Here is a 22043-nt window from a genome sequence, read left to right on the forward strand (position 1 = left end):
TAATATCATTTTTTTTATGTATGTGTTTCCATATACAGGATCTTTTACTGAGTTTATACTATTTTCTCCCTGGTTACTAACGGTGGATATTGATGGGCTGATATCCACATAATTGCCCTGTGGTGAGAGTGGTTCTCATGCAGTCATTCGACGCTCTGGTCCTCTCCATAGCAAGGTGAAGGATTGAGCCCCACTCCCTGTGCAGGAAGAAGCACTTCCAGTAACCAGAGGTGCTCTTTATCACCCCCATGTGGTCAGAAACAGACCAATTATTGCAACTGATGAATCTGGCCATTTATGGCCATCTATAGCTGCTCTGAGAGCTCAGGGTACTGCTCCAGTCTTTATTCCTGACTTGTGTGACATTACGCACAAAACATTCACAAAGAAGCTTAATTTACTTTTCTTTTAGAAGAAAACAACTCAGGATACAGTAAGAAGTGAAATAGTTTTTCCACTATGCTGTGTTTTTTTTTTTTTTTTTTTTATGATTTTGGGCACAGAACTGCCATTCTCTGTTTTTGCAGTTGCAAGCAGTGCCACTGTTTGAACCAAAGCATAACTGGCCCAGTTGAAGAAAAAATCCAGATACATAAATCAATTCAAATTTGCAATTCTTAGCTACAGCTTACTACTTTGAGAAATCTGTGAATTCCAATTTACAAATGATTTCTATTCATCTAGAGATCAAATAATTGAAAACATTCACTGTAGCTGCTACAATGATGCCAGATATGTTTTCATTATTTGGGTAAAATTGGCTAATGACAATAGAATAACCTGAGGGCCGGTTCACACTGCGGGCGATGCGAGGCGACATGACTTGCCGTGCCGCAATCTGACAAGTCGCCCCCGTTCTGTACAATGGAACCGTTCTGAGAGGAGCGACTCGAGTCGCTCCGACTCAGAAAAAAGGTTCCTGTACTACTTCTGGGCGACCTCGGGGCGACTTGCATTGACTTCTATACAGAAGTCATTTGCAAATCGCCGCTGAGGTCGCGGCAGGTCGCGGCGAGGCAAGTCGGTGTCGCCTCGCATCGCCCGCAGTGTGAACCGGCCCTGAGCCTTGCAGCCACTTGATACTTTAGCAATAATTTACACATTTTTATAGAATCAATCAAATAGTATATAGCCAGCCACATTTGTTTATTGTTGGTTGCTCTGAGTAACTTCCCTAGTAATTCATTTTGCTAGGTAAATAACCTCAGTACTTCTATTCTTCCTTCTTGCTTGTACTACCTATCCAGTTTTTCCTCTTTTCCCCACCTGCTCTGTTTGAATAGACACAACACAGTTTGCCTAGGAGACAAATTCTATGAGATGCAACTGCAAATTTTCTAATTGTCAGGTTGCAAAGTGTGTGCTGGCATTGGTATACCTGTACATGTACTTTATAAAAGGGAATAAGTATCAGATGAATTCTGTACAGGAGGTCTCCACGTTTAGGGTGGCCATACACTACCTAATATTTGAATATACAGCTTGTACACTATACCAATCCATTTGCCAAGGAAGGAGTTAGAGGCTGGTTCTGCTAGTGTGCAAGGTGCTCAAGCTTGGTGAGACATCAGCAGAACTCATTATTGAGATCTGTTCCTTCTTGTAACAATTGTCAAGTGTCTGATGCCATTATCACCTTTTCTCCTAACTTGTGTGATCAATTTATTAATCAGACCACCCAGAACTGATATTTTGGATATAAGTGGAATGAGTCAGCCCTGACTTCTCCTGAGGACTCTGATTGCAGGATCTCTGTCCTGGCCTTCTTCCAGCCCACCTAATGATGGTGATGGATATGTTCATCCACCTCGGGTGTTCAAATCTCCTTTTGCATTTTTCTTGATATACAACAAATTACAAACCCATACATGGATTGAAATTTGACTGGTCCCTGCTGAATTTCAATCCATGTAGGGCTTTCTTAAGCCTGTCTATATTAATAACCCAAGATGGACAGAGATTAAGTGTTTTACTTCCTACTTGCAATATGTTTATGGCGTTTTTTTTCAGTTAAAGATAAATATATAATTAGAATTGGAGAGAGAAATTAAAGCGATGTCTCAACCAACAATGGGGCTCCATTTCTTCCACTGATACCAACAATGAGGCTCCATTTCTTCCACTGATACCAATGATGGGGCACTACTCTTCCTCCTACTGACCACAAACCCTGAGGCCATGTTTATCCTCACTGATCCTTGAAAAAGAGGACATTGTTCTAAGAAATGCATTGAATGAAAATCAGCTTATGCATTTGTTATATATGCTTTACAACAGGGGTATCCAAACGTTCAAGGCAAAGGGCTAATTTACTGTCCTTCAGACTTTAGTGGACCGGACTGTGACCAGTGAGAACAGAAAATGTCCCGACATCAGTAAGCATAAATAATGCCCCATCATTGATTTGAATTGAAAGAATAGTGCCCTATTGTTGGTATCAATGGGAAGAATAGTGTCCCATCAATGTCGTCAGTCAGAGGAATAGTGCCCCATTGATGGTGTCAGTGGGAGGAATAGGGCCCCATTGATGGTGTCAGTGGGAGGAATAGTGCCCCATTGATAGTGTCAGTGGGAGGAATAGGGCCCCATTGATGGTGTAAGTTGGTGGAATAGTACCCTAAGAGCCAGATATAGGCAAGCCAAGGGCAACATCAGGCCCCGGGGCCGCAGTTTGGGGACCATAGCTTTACAACAATGGTGTTGTGGGGTCCTCTCACGGTTTTAACAAAGACAATCTGTGAATCTGGGGGTTCTTCTCCTTGCTGGCTCCAGTCCTTATTTGATTTTGTATGTGGCTTTGTTTGCACAGAGGCATCATTTATTCGCAGAGGTGAATTAATAAACTACAAGCACCATCTTCCACTGCGGAAGAGGGGCTTGTAGCTCACAAGAGATCACAAGTGTGGTGATGTGATTGGACTTGCCGTTCACTGATACTTCCTCAAGGCTACAATACATGACTATGCTAGGCCCCTGAATGGGTTTATGCACAAATGTTTCTGAATGCCATAGGAACATAAATGTGCATAAACGTGTGTAATTATCCACCATAATGAGAAATTTTATTACCCTGGATTTTACTGGCAGCCTATATGGGAATATTTTAATACACCCATGTGCATGCAGCCTTATGCCCCATACACACGGTCGTAAATTCAGACGGAAAAAGTCAGATCGGATTATGTTGTCGGAAAATCCGATCGTGTGTGAGTGCTATCGGACTTTTTCTGTCGGATTTTACGACGCACAGTTTGAGAGCAGGATCTAAAATTTTCCGACAACAAAATCCGATTGCATAAATTCCGATCGTGTGTAGACAATTACGATGGACCAAGTGCCACGCATTCTCAGAATAAACTAAGAGATTAAAGCTATTGGCTACTGGCCCGTTTATACTGCCTACATACATGTTTGACGTCACCACGTTCTAAACGATCGGATTTTCCGAAAACGTTGTCTGACTGTGTGTATGCAACACAAGTTTCGGACAAAATCCGTCAGAAGAAATCTGACTGATTTTGTGGTCGGAATTTCCGACCGTGTGTACAGGGCATCAGAGTTTACATGCACTTTATTCTTCATACACATGAGCACTTTTGCCTATGCAGTGTAAACCCTCATATTTTGGTGCCTGGGTGTCTTGGTACCGCAGAGCTGTAGAGCCGCCCATAGACATAAATGGTGCAGGCGGCTGCATACAGCTAGGTGCCACTACCATTTTAATGTGGTGCATGTGCACAGATGCAAATCCCAAACATACATGATCTGCATTTTGGGACATGACGTCTGTGTGCATGCACCACTTTACACAAGTAGTGGCACATAGCTGTGTACAGCCGCTTGTACCCATTCATGTGTATGAGTGGCTGTACACAGCACCAGGACATTCAGGGCACAAAACACACAGCATGTTTATCTGTATGGGTGAATGCGCCTATGTGTATGACTCCTTAAAGCAGTCTTATACCCAAAAATGTAATATATTACAGCTCGCCAATCATTAGATGTGGTGGCCGCATTCATTTACCTTTTTTTTTTACTTTTTTACTTCTGTTTTCACCTTGTGATCAGGCAAGTAACACACCTCCCATATTAGAGTGCCCCCACTCTGGATGAAGGAGCACATGGGCACCTCTGGACAGCAGCATTGTCAGACTGGAGGAGGGGAGTGTTAGCTGGACTAGCAGATTTAGATACACTAACAAATTGATGCCAAACTCCTGCTAAAACTTTATACTCAGTTACAGCAAACATTTATTTTCCTTTAGGGGGATAAAGGTTTTACAAAAATAAATAAAAGCTGATCATTTTAAGCACCCCTGTCAGTGGTAAATGGGTTGTCTCAACCCTGTAAGGCTGGGTTCACACTATTGCGAATTCCCCGCATCCAATTCGCGTGTCTCTATGGAGCCGGTTCTCACAGCTCCGGAGCGAATTGCGCAGAAGTCCTGTGCGTCATCTGGTCCTTTTCTGGTTTCGAATTCAGACACAAATTCAGACCGAAATCGGACCTGAAAAGGTGAACAGGGACACACCGGACTCCTGCTGTGAACCGCTTTGCACGGAAATGTGAACCCATCCTAACTGCTAAATCTACAGGAAAGCCTTTTCTGTTGAAAACAACAGACTTTTTGGCCAGATCATTAGTTAAAAATAAAATAAAAAACTATTGCAGCAATCACATCTAAGAATTGGAAAGCTGCAATATAATAAAGGTTTTCTTTTGTGTTTAGTAACACTTTAATCAATATGGGTGCATTTATCGGTTTTTTTTTGCAAAAGGCAGACTTAGCGTTTAGGCCTCATTCGTGACATGAACGTGTGAATGTTTTATTAGCGCATTTGTTATGTGACAACCTAGGGGAGTCCGTTCACTTGAGCAGACTGCCTACCTACAACAAAAACACCAGGGTATCTCCTGCAACTTTGTGTTTGGGGGGCTATTCAGAAATAATGGCACGGCGTGTTTTCAGGAACGCAGAGAAATGGGTGTTTCCGTGAGTGTTCCCTGAACGTAGAGGTGTGAATGGAGCCTTTAGAAAAAAAAATCTCCATTAAAAAAATAAAAACTGAAGCATATTTATTTTTTTGTATCAGTCCGATACCTCCCTCCATCTTCCCAATGGTGAGAAGGAAGGAGTGTGCAGGGCCATTACCTGGAAGCTGTATTACCCACATCCCGCCACCAGGTGGCAGCAGTGCCCCCTCTACCTGGATGAGGACGGCTTCTGCGTCCTGCATATAGGTGTGTGCGGCTAATAGTGCCCCCTCACCCCCTCTATCTGGGCTCCGTCTACACAGCACGAGAGGCGGGCAGAGTCCTCAGACGTTCGGTGTGAGAAGAGGGTTAATGATAGGGGACGGAGCCTATGTAAGGAGGAGACTTCCTGTGTGCGGACTGAGCGAGTCATAGTGAGAGTGGAGAGAGCGGCCCGCCCGGGGAGTCACCAGAGTCCGGGGAGCAGGCGGAAGTCCTCCGCACACAGCGCACAGACATGGCCGGGATGACTTCTCTGGAGGCGGTCAGGAGGAAGATTAAGAGTCTGCAGGAGCAGGCAGACTGTTCCGAGGAGAAGGCGGAGCGGCTCCAGAGGGAGCGGGACACCGAGAGGAAGGTCCGGGAGGCGGTAAGAGGACCGGAGTGTGTGTGACCCCCCCTCACCCATCCCAGAATACCGGGGAGCGGCCACGCCCATCTCACCCGACCCCGGGAACTTTGTATCCAGCAATGGTCAGGTGTGCCGGGGACCTCCACCACCTGGGGTACTACTGACCTGTCACCCTGATCCAGTGGTTCCCCCTGTCACCCTGATCCAGTGGTTCCCCCTGTCACCCTGATCCAGTGGTTCCCCCTGTCACCCTGATCCAGTGGTTCCCCCTGTCACCCTGATCCAGTGGTTCCCCCTGTCACCCTGATCCAGTGGTTCCCCCCTGTCACCCTGATCCAGTGGTTCCCCCTGTCACCCTGATCCAGTGATTCCCCCTGTCACCCGCGATGGTCGTGTGTCGGGGACCTCCACCACCTGGGGGGGCTACTGAGCTATCACCCTGATCCATTGATCTCTTGCCACCCTGATCATTGCCTGACAAAGGGTGGCAACCCTTTCTTCAAGTCAAACCCAAACTTTTTTTTTTTTTATGGTATAAGCTACACATATACTTTGCTGTTAAAGCGGTAGTAAACCTGCACTTTTTTTATTTTTTTTTAAACAAAAAAACCTGCAAGGCAAAGGCATAATGCAGCGCATACTAGCTCATTATGAAATACTCACCTTAGAACGAGGTGCCGGTATCTCACCCGATCCACGCTGAGGGAGCTGACATGTTGCCCCGGCGTGTCCTCTGGTTATCGCGGCTCCGGCCCTGTGATACGGCATGCATGTGGGAGTCTTTTTCCTGGCAAGGTCTGGCAGTTCTGCCGGACCTTCAGCCGGGCCTTAACAGTGCATGCGCCGCATGACGTCAGCGGCTGCATGAAAAATAAATATCTCCTAAACCGTACAGGTTTAGGAGATATTCATTTTACCTACAGGTGAACCTTATTATAGGCTTACCTGTAGATAAAAGTTCAAAAAAAGACTATACAACTGCTTTTAAATAACATTTCTAATCGTATGAAGTTAACAAGTTCCTCTTTTACATCCAAACTTCTTTCACTGTAAGGGAGGGGTGTGACTCTGCAGACTCTGTAAGGGAGAGCTCTGGGGGCTCTAACATAAGGGATGCTCTGGGAACCCTGATTTAAGGGGCACACTGATTTCCAGCCCGTACTTCCTTCCACTTCCTTTTTGTAGGCACAGCGCCTAGGCTTGGAGTGTGGGAATACCGGGGGGGGGGGGGGGGGGGTGGGTATAGCTCGAGACTTCTATCCTCGCCAATCTGTGTGGTGTTTTTTTTTGGGGGGGGGGGGGGAGTGTAACAGACACTCAGCTTAGACCACTACAGCCAGCAACCCTACTGGGAAGCCATAGTCCGGTTTGAATAATGGGTCTGGGTTTCAGGCTGTCTGAAACCCAGACACACGATTCCAAATCGCAACTCTCTGGGTGAATCCTGGACAGGTGGTAACCCTAGTCTGGCCTCTCTCCTTCTATCAAATTTGACCTCTTCTTCTCCCCCCCCCCCCAATGTCATTGAGCTTTATTACCCCGACCTCTGCTCTGCATGTAAGTAGAGGGTGTCTGATAGAAGTCTTGTTAACACAAGGAACCATATAAATAGGCAGGTGTGTTGGTTTGGCTCCCCCCCCCCCCCCCCCATTAGAGTCAGTTGCTACCAGAACGCACACATTGACAGCGCATTCATTTCAGTGGGCTGATAAACTCACAAAGTAGGGCAGACACAACAAAAAATCACACCAAACTGCAGAGTACTGCAGTACCATACAGTTTTTGTGGCTGCAAACACGCTGCATTTGCTCGATGCATTTAAGGTACAAGTAATGGCACCCACGCACATCTAGCAAGGGTAGAGCGTTCCCTTGCAGTGCAGGAAACGCACCTATGCCACACAGTGTTCTGGTGTGAAATGCCCCTTGTGGTGGGGTGTGGGACCGGCACATACCATACACCTTTCCTGCATTACAGGTGAACACGCTGCCCTTGCAAGAGCATGCGGGTGACAAAGAAATTTTAATGGCACCCGACATGCATCTCACAAATGAAGCATGTTTTCAGGCATCGTATTGTACTGTGTGGTTTGGTGCAGTGCGTTGTGAAAAAGAAGCACTTGTGTGACATTTCCAGCATTTTAATGAATGGGCTTCAAAACCGGAACACAGAAAATGCACAGTAATGCGTGCCGGTGTTGCACCAGCCCTAAAGTGGCAACAGCAGCCAGATAGGTATGTAGGCACGATGACTTAAAAATTGTACCCCTTGTCACATCTGGCAGACAGTACCACTGCCAAGTGCAGCTCATTCAATGAATGGATTTGTGCTACAACCATATAGTGCAGCTTTTTACAGTTAAAACAGGCGGTGAAGAGGAAATGGCCCAGGGGCTGCCACAAGTGTGAACAAGCACTTCAGGTTACCACACACCTTACAATCTGACCATCCAATATTTATACCATCCGATTTAGATTTACTAAATCTATGTAATATCTACCTAAACTATCTATTCAGTTTGCCTCCAATCAGACCCTTGCATGACATACTTGTTAGATCTAAAGAAGATTGTACAATCAGATGGTAACATGCATGTGGTGAGCCTGAGGGTTGCCATAAACATTACAATCTGGCTGTATGATAAGCTTTAGATTCCCCAAATCTGTGTTATATAATGGGCTACCTAAACAACTCAATTCGTTTGTCTCCAATCAGGCAGAATCTGGCAAAACATAGTTGGTGGCTCTTAAGGGGATTGTACAATCAGATTGCAGGTTGTGTGGTGAGCTTTAGATTGAGGGCCAGTTCACACCAGATGCAGTTCTGTGTGTTTTTAAAATAAAATGCATGCACAGTGTTTTCCATGTACTCCAATGCCTCTAGTTCACACCATGCAGTTAGTTTATGCATCTGAAACTTGCTGCATGGTGTGAACTAGAGCCATTGGAGTACATGGAAAACGCTGTGCATGCATTTTGTGCAGAAAAAAAAACGGAACTGTGTCTGGTGTGAACTGGCACTTACCATAACTTGACTATATAACATATGGACACACACATAAATAACCCATTCCATTTGTATCCAATCAGGCAGACTGCTGATGGATCCAAAGAAGATTGTACAATCTGATTGTATAGTGGAGGGCATGCATTGCTCCTGGGAGCTTACAATCTAAATTTGTATTCATTTTTATATAAAGTCTGTTCCCTTGTATTTTTCCAGCATTCCTGGGACATTTCTTGCATGAGATTCAGGTTTATCAGGTTCGTACGATGATAGTAGTTGGTCCCAAGAGCTTGCAGTTTGTGTGTGTTATCTACCCTCCAGGGCAGATTGTTTCCAGGCAGAGAGGGCGGGGAAGGACGGTGGGGCCTGAGAATGTTAGGCATGCGACATGGCTCATCTGAACAGAACGGTTAACTCCTTATCTCCCCATCTACCTGAGGTGTGGTGCTCGTACACTCACTCTCTTTATTTCTCATCTGTCACTATACTATGGCCAGGCTGTTTACTAGACGTGTTTAGTGTGAAATGGAAAACGGCAAACCTGTTCATAAGACAGAATGCAGGAGTCGGGTATGGATGTTCATAAATTCCTCCAATGTACTCTGGAAGGGTCCATGGAATGTGTATTGTTGCCTTGTGGTTCATCGGAGGCCAACAAAGCCCAGCAGAGCCTTCCTGTACAGAAGTAAGATAATAGAAGTTCTGATACCTACAGTGTAAGGCTGTGTTCACATGAGCCTCCTGCGTTGTTTATTTAAACAGAACTCATCTGAGAAGTATAAAGCGACTTTACACTTCCCAGATCAGATTCACCTGCATTTAAAGTGATGTTGACCCCTAAAATTGTAATAGAAATCATAGCGGTATACTTGGGTGCCTACCTTGTCTGTTGCTAGTATGTATTCATCCAGTAGGTCCAAAGATCCACTGTAGATTTGCCTTTCTGCTGTGGCTGCATTACCTTGTGGGGTCCTATAGTGCCACCCGTAGAGGGTACAGGCCGTACACTAAAGCTGGCCATACTTTATTCGATATTTTTCATTCAGCTGGCAGGCTGAGCAAAGAATATCTCATGCATACTATACAGTTTGGCTGGATGAATCCCACCTGCCCATGTTGTACTCTGAGGCCGCGTACACACGCGCGGACTGTTCGCCCAACTTTGTCCGTCCAACAGTTTCGGCAAACAGTCCGCTCAAAATTAGCATGGACGGACATGCCCACACACGACGAACGAACAGTTTGCTGAAACCGTGCGCGATGATGTGAACGGCACGTACGACGGGACGAAAAATACGACGTCCTATACACTGCATTATAGCTTTCGGCGTGAAAATCCTTTCTGAGCATGCGCGCAACTTTGTTTGACGAACGAGCCTACACACGGGCGGACTGTTCGCTCAAACAAGGTTTCAGCGGACAGTTTTTCGGAATTTCCGAAAAACCTTGTCCGTCCAACTGTCCGCTGAAACTGTCCGCTGAAAGCCCACACACGAGCGGACTGTCCGCCCAAACACTGTTCAGCGGACAAAGTTGGGCGAACAGTCCGCACGTGTGTACGCGGCCTGACAGCTGCGAGCACCAGCTGTCAGAATACTGGACAGTATCTGCATGTGACTGGATGCAGCTGCTGTTTGGCTGACTATTCTCCACCCAGCTCCTTTGATTTTTCAGGTGAGGGATGTTGGCTGGGGAATGAGGTCTTGCAGGGTCACCCACTTAGTGAAATTTGGCAGATTCGTTGGTGCATGGTCAGCTTAGAGGAGCTTCAGGCCCCCCCAAAAAGGGCCAAACTTCTGTCTTTTCCGATTGCTGCAGGTACCTGATTTCCCTATTTCCCTTTCCCCAAAAAAGTGGCTAATGTACTAGTGGAGGGTGCAACCAAGCGGAACTTCCCCTTTTGGGTGGAGCTCTGCTTTAAGACAGGGGCTCTTGGACTTATTGGACATATAGTCCCGAGGCGTAGAGATGAGCTTGGGCATCCTCTGAACTCCTCTCTGGCCAAATTCTGACCTTTCACTTCCTTTTTTATATTCAAATGAGCTGTGTAATGGTTTATTTCCACCCTGTAGCTCACATAAACAAAGAGGCGGACTGCTGGGTGGGATGACCTGGCCTGCAGCTCAGAGTAAAATGAGAAGATGCAAATTTTTTTGAGTACAACTAGAGAGGAGTTTTGGAGGACACCCAAGCTCATCTCTACCTCAGGGGGATTGGGAAATCCTGTCATGTTCTCACTGGCCAGGATACATTTAAAGCGGTTGTATAGGTAAATTTGTAAGTTTGACCTGCAGGTAAGCCTATAATAAGGCTTGCCTGTAGGTAAAAAGAATATCTCCTAAACCTGTATGGTTTAGGAGATATTCCCCTCAATGCGCCGTTGACTTCAGCGGCGCAGGCGCACCGGGGATTCTCGCCTGAAAGTCCGGCAGGTGCCAGGCCCTGCCAGGAAGAAAGCTCCCGCGCGCATGCACAGGAGTGACGACATTGCGGCTCTGGCCACTCGCAGCCCTGCAGCCGCAATACTCGGAAGACATGCCAAGGGAACATGTCGGCTCCCTCGGCGTGGACCAAGTGAGATGCTGTCGCCTCGTTCTAAGGTAAGTAATTCATAATGAGCTAGTATGCGGTGCATACTAGCTCATTATGCCTTTTCCCTTACCGGTGTAAAGAGTCAGCGGCTTTACTCCCGCTTTAAATAGAACTATAGGCCAAAACTTTTTTTTTTTTTTTTTTTTTTTTTTTTTTTTTTTTTTTTTTTTACATTTTTGATACAGCAAAGGAGGGTTATAACCCTGGTCAGAAGATTTTTTTTTTTCTTTTTTCCCTCCTATTACTTCTCTGGGAACAGCCCAAAGTTTGGGACAATTAGAGACAGTGAATCTCTCCAACGGGGATACAGACAGCAATAAAAACCTGACAGGGGTTCCAATCCCTCTCCATTCTATCAAACTAAAAAAAGTTTTGCCTTTAGTTACACTTAAAATTCTGGGCAGTAAATGCATTTATACTCCAATGAAAGGCATGCATAGCCACGCATACATGTTATAACATGGGCAAATTCTGGCGAAGCTGCTTTATTTTTATAAGCCTGTGTGAATGAGGCCTAAAAGTGTGAGGTTTTAATACTATAAATTGACTTCCATTCGCGAGCGTTTCCATTCATTTAGACACCTTCTGTGTATCTAGTTTGCCCCTGGGTGCTCAGAATTCAGTTTCCTCTAAGTGTACATAAACACAGGTTAGTGCACAGGGTGAACGATGCCACCTAAAATCATGGCATGCATTTAGAAGTGCCCTATAATGGGAATGTATGAGGCCTTCCACTGAGATCAGTAACTGTAGCCTTGGGTACCCAGCACACCACCTGGGAACCTGAGCCCCGTCTTCCAGAGATAATGCCGCACTCCAGATTCCCTTACCTCCCTCACACAGGAGAAATGGATTTAAATAATGAATTCTTCCAAAGTGTATGATTGATGGAGGTAACTGGCGAGCCTTTCAATGTTTATACAATGTTATGACATCCCGTTTTCTCTAGTCTGCTCACACTTTCAAGTTCCCTTATTCAGAAAGAAGATGTAGGAGTTACTAAGCAGGCCAGTTGTGAGCCGTGTGAGTTCTGCTACAACGCCGATCTTTCCTTGCCTTATAAGGCCACAAGTCCAGCCTTGTCATGTCACCAACTATATAGATGTGTCCTTCCCTCTAGAGGCCGCAAATACTCCAGTGACACAACAGGAAGCACTTGAGCTAACATTGCATTTCATTCTTGTAAGGCGACTTTCTCCCAGGCGTTGTCTAGTTTTAGTCACTTTGATTAAAGAAAAAACGAACACTGTGCTGATATGTTGGTGTATAGCCAAAACCTCTCAATCCCTCCTTTATTTCCTGCTTTATGTTCCCATTTTGAAAAGTTGCAGCCTGCTAGTGGATTATTAAATAATCTCCTTTTGGGGAGGAGGGGATTGCTGACTAAACATTTTTTCCTGTAGCCTTTACAAAAGGACCATATAATCATTCCTTCAAACAGCATGCAAATATTTAGCTACTATCCACCTGATTTGTAAAGTCTTCTACTTAACGCTTTAGTGACTGTCTCCTTTGTAGTCATATGATCTTCATGCATGAACAATAGTTATCACCTGGTTACTTTTCATATGTCAGTTAGCAGTGTTTTGCTGATTCCTATGGAAACTGGAGAAGCTAGCCATTCTCAACTAGGGGTTCTGAAACCCCCAAGGTTCCTAGGTTATGGGTCCCTTGTGCAATTTCCTCTGGTCCCCCCCCCCCCACCCAGTGAAGGGGGGGGGTTCTTTCCACTGATTCCGAGCCCCCCCCCAGAAGATGGCGGGGGGATTCTTTTCACCGATCCCCCAGTAAAGGGGGGGTTCTTTCCACTGATTCCGTGCCCCCCCAGTAGATGGCGGGATTTTTTCCACTGATCCCCCCAGTAAAGGGGGGGTTCTTTCCACTGACACCCCCCCCCCCCGGTAGAGAGGGGGGTACAAGGGTGGTGTCGCCGCTTCCTGGCTGGCAATGGGAGATTCTGCAGTGTTTCATACAGTGTAGATTGGGGGACGATGGGGTTTAGGCTTCACACTTGTACAATGCAGTACTTTGTGAATTCTGGTACCATTAATTGAAAAACGGTGGTCTCCAGGCTGGGGTCAAGAGGCAGCCCTTTGTTTGCATTTCTCCGGCCCTTGGGACACTAATTAGACACTATTCTGCTCACTGACTCCAACAATGGAGTGCCATTTCTCCCACTGAAACCAATGATGTGGGCACTATTCCTCCTACTGATACCAAACGTGGCAATGTTTACTCCCACTGATGCCAGGAAAACTGGTCTTTTGTTTAGAAAGTTTAGAGACTTCTGATTTGGAATGACACCCCAATGCACACATAGTAGCTGCCATCTCTTCTGCATCAGTCGTGGAAAATGATGCCGGAGTGGACAGTGCCACAGATCGCATGGACACTGTGCGATTGTGATGTGTGACACGTGGGATTCACTCCGTTTTTCTGCATCAAATCTGAACCTAGCTTAAAAGAGTAAACTTGGTGAAATGTGCAACAGTTCATTTGTTTTCAGTTGTATCCTGTATCAGTTGTCATGTAGTGTTCATTTCCACTCTGTCCAGCACATTTCACCTCTCACCCTGATCACTCTTAACTCGATAAATCGGGCTTACTTGGAATGGGCCACAAAAGTTTACATGCACAATACATTATTGTTAACTTGACAGCATCCTGCATTTTAGTTTCACCCACTTAGCTTTGCCATGGCAAGTAAAGAGGTTAGTGCTAATTTTCTCATCTGAACTGTATGGCTTGAGACTGGTGGCTCTGGGAAATACAATAAATACTTTGGCTATGGATTTGTGCAGCTGATCTGAAGAGTTGAGTTGACCCCCCCCCCCCCCCCCCTTCAGAAAAAAAAAAAAGTCAGGAATACCTTTCTAACTGACAAAAACTGACAGTGGTTCTTCTCTTCCCCTCCCTCCCTCCCTGCTCAATATGAAAAAAAGCTGTGCACAGGTTTAGAGAAGGGGATTTATCGTAATTTCTCACATAGTTTTACAGGGCGGGTTCTTCACTGCTTAGCAAACATGTCATTTGGCCTTGGTGGCCTGACATGGAGACTTCATTGTAAGTGCAAAGAATGTGGCGTTCCTTAAAAAGGCACCCAGTCTGGATATTTATACATGGCCACATCTGATAATCTAATGCATTCTTTATTCATCATTCAGCAAGACTGCCATTTTAAAAACGTTAAACGACAGATGTGTAAATAGTCTGCTCTGAAAGAGGAAGTTCCTATAAATGTTTGCATTCAGTTTGAGAGGTGTAAAACCACATCCTACACACACACATTACTATATACACCCGTGCATGTCCTGTGCAACCCTGAAAATGATCTTGTTAAATATATCAATCTTAACTGAGATGATAACGCTAGCGCACTCCACCCTGTTGTCACTTGATAATGGGGACATAACAATTTAAAATATTTAACATAAGTTTTATTAAGTGACTTTTATGATTGATACATTTCTACAAACCTTGGGTAATAATTGCAACATAGATTGTGAAATGTTGCATCCCTAGCTAGGAGTCTTAACATGTAGCAAACATTAGCTATGCACAATTCTGTCAGCCATGATATATAACACTCTGTTGTAGAAACTAACTGTCTTGCATGGTTTTACATCAAGGTTATGCAACTTGTAGGTCTATATAGCTTTACAAGTGTCAGCATGTAATTTCCATAACCGCTGGAACACCACTACATACATGGCATTACATTCCACTTAGTGATCTCTAGCTTTGAGGGCCTTTTCAGACTTTTGTGTTGCTGTGCTACCAAAGTGCATGACCAAGTGCGGTGCAACACTATTCATTTTGAATGGCACCTCAACGTGCCTTCCAAGCTCATTAGGTGCATGCATTTTACCACACCATATTTTGGTGCTGCATTGACAAATTCTGTAGGTCCATTAAAGCATACATTGTGGTGTGTTGGACAGCCATTGAGTAAATGAGATGCCTTTCCTCAACACAGGTTAAAGTGGTTCTAAAGGCTCAAGGTTTTTTACCTTCGTGCATTCTATGCATGAAGGTAAAAAATCTTTGTGTAGCATACCCCCCAGTACTTGCAAATCGCTGGATCAAGGTGGGGCTCAGGCATGAGTTTCTCATTGGCTGAGACAGCAGTGGGAGTTATTGGCCATGTACCTAAAACGTCTAATTTTTCACAATTTGCTCTTAGAGTATTCAAGCCAAAGTCATGAGCTATGTAAATGGCCTACACCTATAGCAAAGGCATTATTGAACTTTATAGATGAAAACAAAAATATGTGCAGCTCTAGACACCCCTTGCCTGCATAGGCAGTTTTTTTTGTAAAGGTGAACTAACCCTTGAAACATCCATGTGGCACTACACCGCAGCAGTCTGGATGTGGCCCGAGAGTCTGTCATGTTTCTTTTAGCTGATGATTCTATTTTACTCTTGTTAATCTAGGCTGAAGCTGATGTAGCCTCATTGAACAGGCGTATCCAGCTGGTTGAGGAGGAGTTGGATCGTGCTCAGGAGCGTCTGGCCACAGCTCTTCAGAAACTGGAGGAGGCTGAGAAGGCTGCAGATGAGAGCGAAAGGTGAGGGTTTCCTGAGATTCTCTTCCAATTTTTGCCCTGTGAGCCATGTGAAGAATCAACCTCCTCTCCTTTCAGCCTTGGTGTAATTACATAAAGAAAATTGATGGTGGCAATGGTTTTTGATGTGGTGATGACATTTAATTTCAGAGGCATGAAAGTCATTGAGAACAGAGCCCTGAAGGATGAAGAGAAGATGGAGTTGCAGGAGATCCAGCTGAAGGAAGCCAAGCACATTGCTGAGGAGGCTGACCGCAAATATGAAGAGGTGAATTTCATTTATCTTCTATCTCTGGACTGATATGCACCAATGGAGGGCCTGTCCTTATTCAAGTGGCCAGCACCAAAGGCCAGGACAGCTTTAAAATGACCATTGATTGTGTACACGCATTTTTTTTAGTTGCTTTCTAAAGACCTCCTCTGTGTAATAGGTTGCCCGTAAGCTGGTAATCATTGAGGGTGACTTGGAACGTGCAGAGGAACGTGCTGAGCTGTCAGAAAGGTAGGTGCCCACTTGGCTGTAGTGCATGTGGACCAGCCCTTGGAACCTATTTGTTCTGCACACTTTAACCTTACTCCATAGCACTCTGGAGATGTTTGCACCCCCATTTTATGCATGTAACACTGAAGCTCTTCCTAAGCGGGTGTTATCTACTGTATAAAAACAAAAATGAATCTCTTCTAACTTTGACTTGACAAGTAAAATTTCACACTAGGAAATATTCTGATGCATTCCAGAGAATTTTGTTAGTGGAATAAATTGTAGTTTACCGGATTAACAATCCTGCAACTATTGCAAAATCCGTTTAATTGCTTGAAATTCAGAAAGTAATTTGGGTGAGTTCTTGAGTCAGTGTTCTCTGATAACTGGATTTTTGCTGCCATCCAGATAATTTTGTAAAAACCTGTACAATTTTTACCACTTGGTTGGCTGGCTATATAAAGTAAAATCTAAAAGATTTAAGTATTCAGCAACGTAACCCAATTGGAGGGGAATAGGACAAGCAATACTAGGGTGATCGGGGAGTCTGGCAGATGCTTTTATTAGAATCTACAGTGTAGTCTATTTAGTATGTGATATCAGAAGAGATTTTATAGCGCAAATTAAACTAGCATTATTCTGACGCTTATTCTTAAGGTAACTTGCATCCTACTTTTAGAACCCAATATACCTGGAAAGACTAGGATTATTGCTAAGGTGTCTGTGTTCTATGTAGAGGTTAGGACTGATAACCCAACTTTTGGTAGCCATTGCAATACAATTACCTTTTAACGCGTTTGCTGTTTTGCCCAACCACGTGTAACAATGTGTTTTTCTTTGCATGCTCCACATATTGTGAATGGCTTGTTCGCTCCTACTTATTTCATGCACTCATTAATAGTCGCTGTCGGCAGCAGGATGAGCAGCTGAGAATAATGGACCAAACGCTGAAAACACTAATAGCTTCAGAGGATAAGGTACTGCCTCCAATCTGGGCCTTGTCTTTATCCTCAGCTACCGGGCTTCAGTTCTCCTCCTAACTCCCGACTCAAGCAGTATTCTGTGCTTTACTCTTGCTGCAGTGTCTCCTTATGATCCATGTGTGGTTTTTTTATTTTTATTTTTTTATTTTTTTTCTACTGTATTTATCTCTGCAGAGAGGAAAAGCTGCGTTATAAAAAAAAAAAAGTGTAAAGGGGGTTAATGTCACAGAAAAGGTATACGGTGTCTCAGAGACAGGACATAATGTTGCTCAGGCATACCAATCGCATTGCTTGTTCGATCCGAACTGCTTTGGTTCCTGTTTTTGCCAAGTCATTTATTTTTTTGCCCTTTTTATATATAAAAAAAAAAAAATCTGCCTCCATATACAAATGGTTTGCATAGGCTACATCCATACAAAGTTGAATTTTGGGATATTTTGTCTACAGACATTTTGTATATCTTTTTGAACTGTAATGCAGCTTTTTATCTCAGCCTAGTAAATTTTCCTTTTTTTTGGTTTGGTATTTTATTCCTTTCTCTCCTCTTTCAATCTCCCATTTTTTTTTTTTTTTTTTTTTTCTTCTGTTTCTTCCTGCCACCTCTATCCTTACACCCCACCCCATCCAAATAGCAAATGTGCCGAGCTTGAGGAAGAGTTGAAAACTGTCACCAACAACTTGAAATCTCTGGAGGCCCAGGCAGAGAAGGTATGATGGTAAAATCTGCTCTGAACTGTGCAGGGCCGAAGGGGTCTTCCCCTCCGATATGTGCATGTTGCCAAAAGGACCCTCAGCCATGTCAATGTACTTTCACTGCGGAAAGAAAGTGATTTATAAAGTCCAGTGCAGTTCCAAATTCCTTTCAGTGCAAAAACCCTTTGCTGCCAACTCACAGCCAATACTGCTTAATGCCCTATAGATATAGCTGTTAGAGGAGCATGGGCGCCTCCTTCCAAGTTCTTGATGCATCCGTTGCCAGTAAAAACATACTGTTTAGAGGAACTAGAGATGCAAATTATTAAACAAAACACGTATAGCTGCTGGACAGCCATGTACTCCTTTCACAGCTTGAAAAATAGATTCTCATCATTCCACTTTAGGAAGCTGCCATTTTTATTTGAATATATACTTTTAATGCATTAGAATACTGAATGTATCACAATGTCTCAGTGCAATGCAATTTGCCCTCTACAGATCTGTATACTGATTCTGTAGGAATATCTGACAGCAGAGCTTGTGTAAGGTGAAGGTTTGTCTTCACTTTGTCCTCAGCTTGTTTGTCTTGTTTTTACCATGCAGAAATCCCTATGGTGTCTATGGTACTGATGCTTAACTGTTGCAGTTCCCTTAGGACTGAGATGCTGTTTATTAACCTTTATTTATCCTTGTAATCTTTCTGTTCCTGATGGATTCCATGTTCTAGACAAGGGAGACATTCTGCCTGGTTAGATTAGCAGTTAGACTGGCTCATATCACATAAAGGAAAGCAATTGCTGCTTTTTATTGTGTAATTTATCACATATCGGTTGGCATATACCACTAACACAGGCAGTTTGCACACAGTTGGCGGCATTAATTTGGTTAGAAGCTCTCACTGATGTCCAGCTAGGGGAATGCTGTTTAGGACATTGGTGGGCCTGCTAAGCTTGTCTATTTCTGATTATAGTACTCCCAGAAGGAGGACAAATATGAAGAGGAAATCAAGGTTCTCACAGACAAACTGAAGGAGGTAGGTTGTGTTACTTGCTTTGTTTGTGGGCCAATTCATTCTTCCTGAAATATTTGGAACTTCAACCTTTATCTTTTTACTCTATCTCAGGCTGAGACACGCGCTGAGTTTGCAGAGAGGACAGTAGCCAAGCTGGAAAAGAGCATTGATGATTTAGAAGGTATGACTTTTCCTTCCTTCCTCTTATTTCTGATGGTATTAAGGTTGTAAGACTGCATAGCTTCAGTTGTGACATACAGGAAACTTCTTTACAGAAGCCATAAATGTGGTGGGGTATATATTTATATAAATATATAAACCTTTTTTTTTTTTTTTTTTTTTAAATGGTATCCTTGTGTAATGATGGCTTTAGATTATAATGGTTTGTGATTTGGATGGTGAATCTGAGAAATGTAAAGCTTATATTGAGTTAAATACTGATTATTAGGTAAAGTAATTTTTGCGTTGTGAAGATTCTATACCAACACAGTGCATCTTTTCAGCACCCAGATATCTTGCAGTGGTAATGTTAGAATTATCCAAGAATTGGAAAATCCTTTTTTTTTCTCGGCATACAGTAGTTTCCTAAATAGGCAATGAATTTGCCTTTTTCTACTGCTAATCTGTCTTTCTTTTCTTTTTTTTTATTTATATACAATCTGTTATCTCATGCTGGGCCTTCACTGCTTCTCCACGCGCTGTCTGCTTCTTCACCCTGTTCCTGGATGGTGTTGGGAACGCTGGATTTCTTTCCACCCTTTTACTGTACCTCATCTGGTTTTCTGTCCTCACCATATCCTTATTTGTTGTCCTTCCCTTTGCCCCCCCCTTTACAAACATCCCTTCTGTTCCTACTATCCCCATTTCCTTTTTTTTTTTTTTTCCCCTGTCCACCTTTGTTTTCCCGATCTCTCTCCCACCTTCCCTCCGAGCAGATGAACTATATGCTCAGAAACTGAAGTACAAAGCCATCAGTGAAGAACTGGATCACGCTCTCAATGACATGACTTCAATGTAAAACATTTTTTCTATCTGTTCGCTTATGTTCGTACCTTCTCTGCTCGCTTAATAAAACTCACTTCCTACCCTTACACCATCAACCTTTTAATTTGTTTGCTCACTTTCTGGCTTAATTTTTATCTCACCACTGCTTTACTTCTGTTTAGACAACTGGCAAAATCTCTAATTCCGATTTTTAAAAAAATCCTGCGGATTCGCTACTTTTTAAATAAAACCATTTACTACAGGCATGTGGGCCTTTTGACTTATGGGACCACTGAAACTAAAGTGCATCTCAAAGTTTGCCAAGCCAGTGTTAAACAGATGTAAGCTCTGCTTTTTCTTATTGTGTTGCTGCTTTTCTTCTGCTTTGGTTTTTTTATTTATTTTTTCACATAAGTTTCATCTTTCTCATTGCACACTAATTTAGAACAAGACAATGCTGTAAAAGTGAATGCAATATTTCAGGCATCAATGGCTCCTCCTCAATGTGCTTTTGTTTACTTCCAATGCAGTGCCAGTCTTTGTAGTGTGGTGTCTGTTATGTAAACCAGTATATATGTATACCCCTCAGTTGAGGTTGGGGGCACAGCTCCCAAGTAGGTTATCACTGCACTCCTAAATTGTGTACCTATTAATATATATTTTACCTGAATATATAGATGACAAAAAGAAGCTTGGTAAACCCATTACCTGCTGTTTTGGCAGTTGGCTTGCATTTTAGCTTGTCACTGATGCTCTAATATAATGCATGACTGTAGCTATTTTGTTCCAGCCTTTAGCCTCTAGCCGGATTGTTTCTAGCAAAACTTTTTAATCTGGATAAACTGGAAAAAAGTTTTCATAATTGTGCAAAAACACTAGAGCTAGATATAGATATAGATGGATATCCTTTTATTTGATCTTTTTAATACAGTGCATTAGCATGTTAAGCATCCATGTGGCAGAGCTCTAGACCTTGTGGTACTCTCTGTACCTTATCCGTTGTGCTTCATTGTTATGTGAAATATCTTTTAGATTGCTACTTTTTGCTATGTTTGTTCCTTTAGGCTGGATTCTCACCTGTGCAAATCTGCAAAATGCACTAAATGCATAGGTGTGAATCCAGCCTTAAAGCAGAAGTTCTTAGAAGTGCTTGAAGTTGCTTAACAAAATTTCACTTTTGATTTGGAGGGTTCATATTCTTCCAAACAAAAAAGCATTAAAGTAGTTCACCCTAAAACTAAAATGTGTAACTCTACAAACATCCACAATCAGACTTTCCTATCTAGCCCTGTAAAGAGATCGCTATAAGCTATTTTTTTTTTTTTTTTTTTTTATGAAGCCACTCCAGTCCCACACTGAGCTGTCAGCAGCGGCTTCTCTGTAGACATGTAAAGAGGAGGCAGCCGACAACGGTAGCCCCATAGTAACTCCTTTTTTAGGTGACGTAACTTCCTAGGCATTTCACAGCCGCTGTCGGCTGTCTCCTGCACAAAGCTTCTGCCGCTGGTGACCAGATCGGCTTCAGAAAGGTTAGGTTATGTATAGTGTTTTCTTCTTTACAGGGCTCCATAGATTAGTCTTAGATTGTGGATGTCAGTCTATTTACGGATTTTAGTTTTAGGGTGAAATTATACTTTTTTGTTTGGAAGAATATGAATCCTCCAAATCAAAGTGAAATTTTGCTATGCAACTTCAAGCACTAAAGGCAAGCCATAGATGATGCAATTTTCTTTCCATTACCCACGGGTATAACCAATTGCTATAACCCCCTGTCAATCTCGTGCTAGAAAACCGATGTGCTGGTGGAGCAGCCTGTGTCCCAGTGTCTGATCTCTATATCTATTCTGACTATACCTTTTTTATATCAGTGTCTCCTGGCACTATCATGACTCCTAATGTAAGGTATAATCAGCTCCCTTTTTTTTTTTATTTATTTATTTTTTTTTTTTTTTCTCTTATAAATCAGACACTGGGACACATTATTATATAGCAGAGGGGATGGTAGGGATATATTGGTTTTTAAAGCTGCAGGAGGGGAAGGGGCAAGCACTATCATGGCAGATAGGCCAGGAGGGGCGAGAGGACAGAGCAGGGCTGTGGATGACTGAGGCACA

General features: G+C 43.4%; 1 protein-coding gene across 14 annotated transcripts in view; it reads left to right on the forward strand.

Annotated features, from left to right (window-relative positions):
* The window catches only part of TPM1 (tropomyosin 1), a 50063-nt gene that overhangs the window by 9826 nt on the left and 18194 nt on the right, over window positions 1–22043 (forward strand). For 3 of the 14 annotated variants that reach the window (XM_077472785.1, XM_077472794.1, XM_077472782.1), the window contains 6 exons: window positions 15643–15776; window positions 15924–16041; window positions 16205–16275; window positions 17870–17945; window positions 18904–18966; window positions 19057–19126. In XM_077472785.1, the coding sequence (XP_077328911.1) occupies window positions 15643–15776; window positions 15924–16041; window positions 16205–16275; window positions 17870–17945; window positions 18904–18966; window positions 19057–19126 (532 nt within the window). Of the gene's footprint in view, window positions 1–5469; window positions 5628–15642; window positions 15777–15923; window positions 16042–16204; window positions 16276–17155; window positions 17232–17869; window positions 17946–18903; window positions 18967–19056; window positions 19127–19880; window positions 20037–22043 lie in introns of those variants that run through there. The other 11 variants (XM_077472787.1, XM_077472784.1, XM_077472783.1 and 8 more) reach the window with 8 other exon arrangements.

This window comes from Lithobates pipiens, unplaced genomic scaffold, assembly GCF_037356315.1.
Source record: "Lithobates pipiens isolate NorthernLeopardFrog02 unplaced genomic scaffold, aLitPip1_a1.2 Scaffold_8, whole genome shotgun sequence".
Lineage (NCBI taxonomy): Eukaryota > Metazoa > Chordata > Amphibia > Anura > Ranidae > Lithobates > Lithobates pipiens.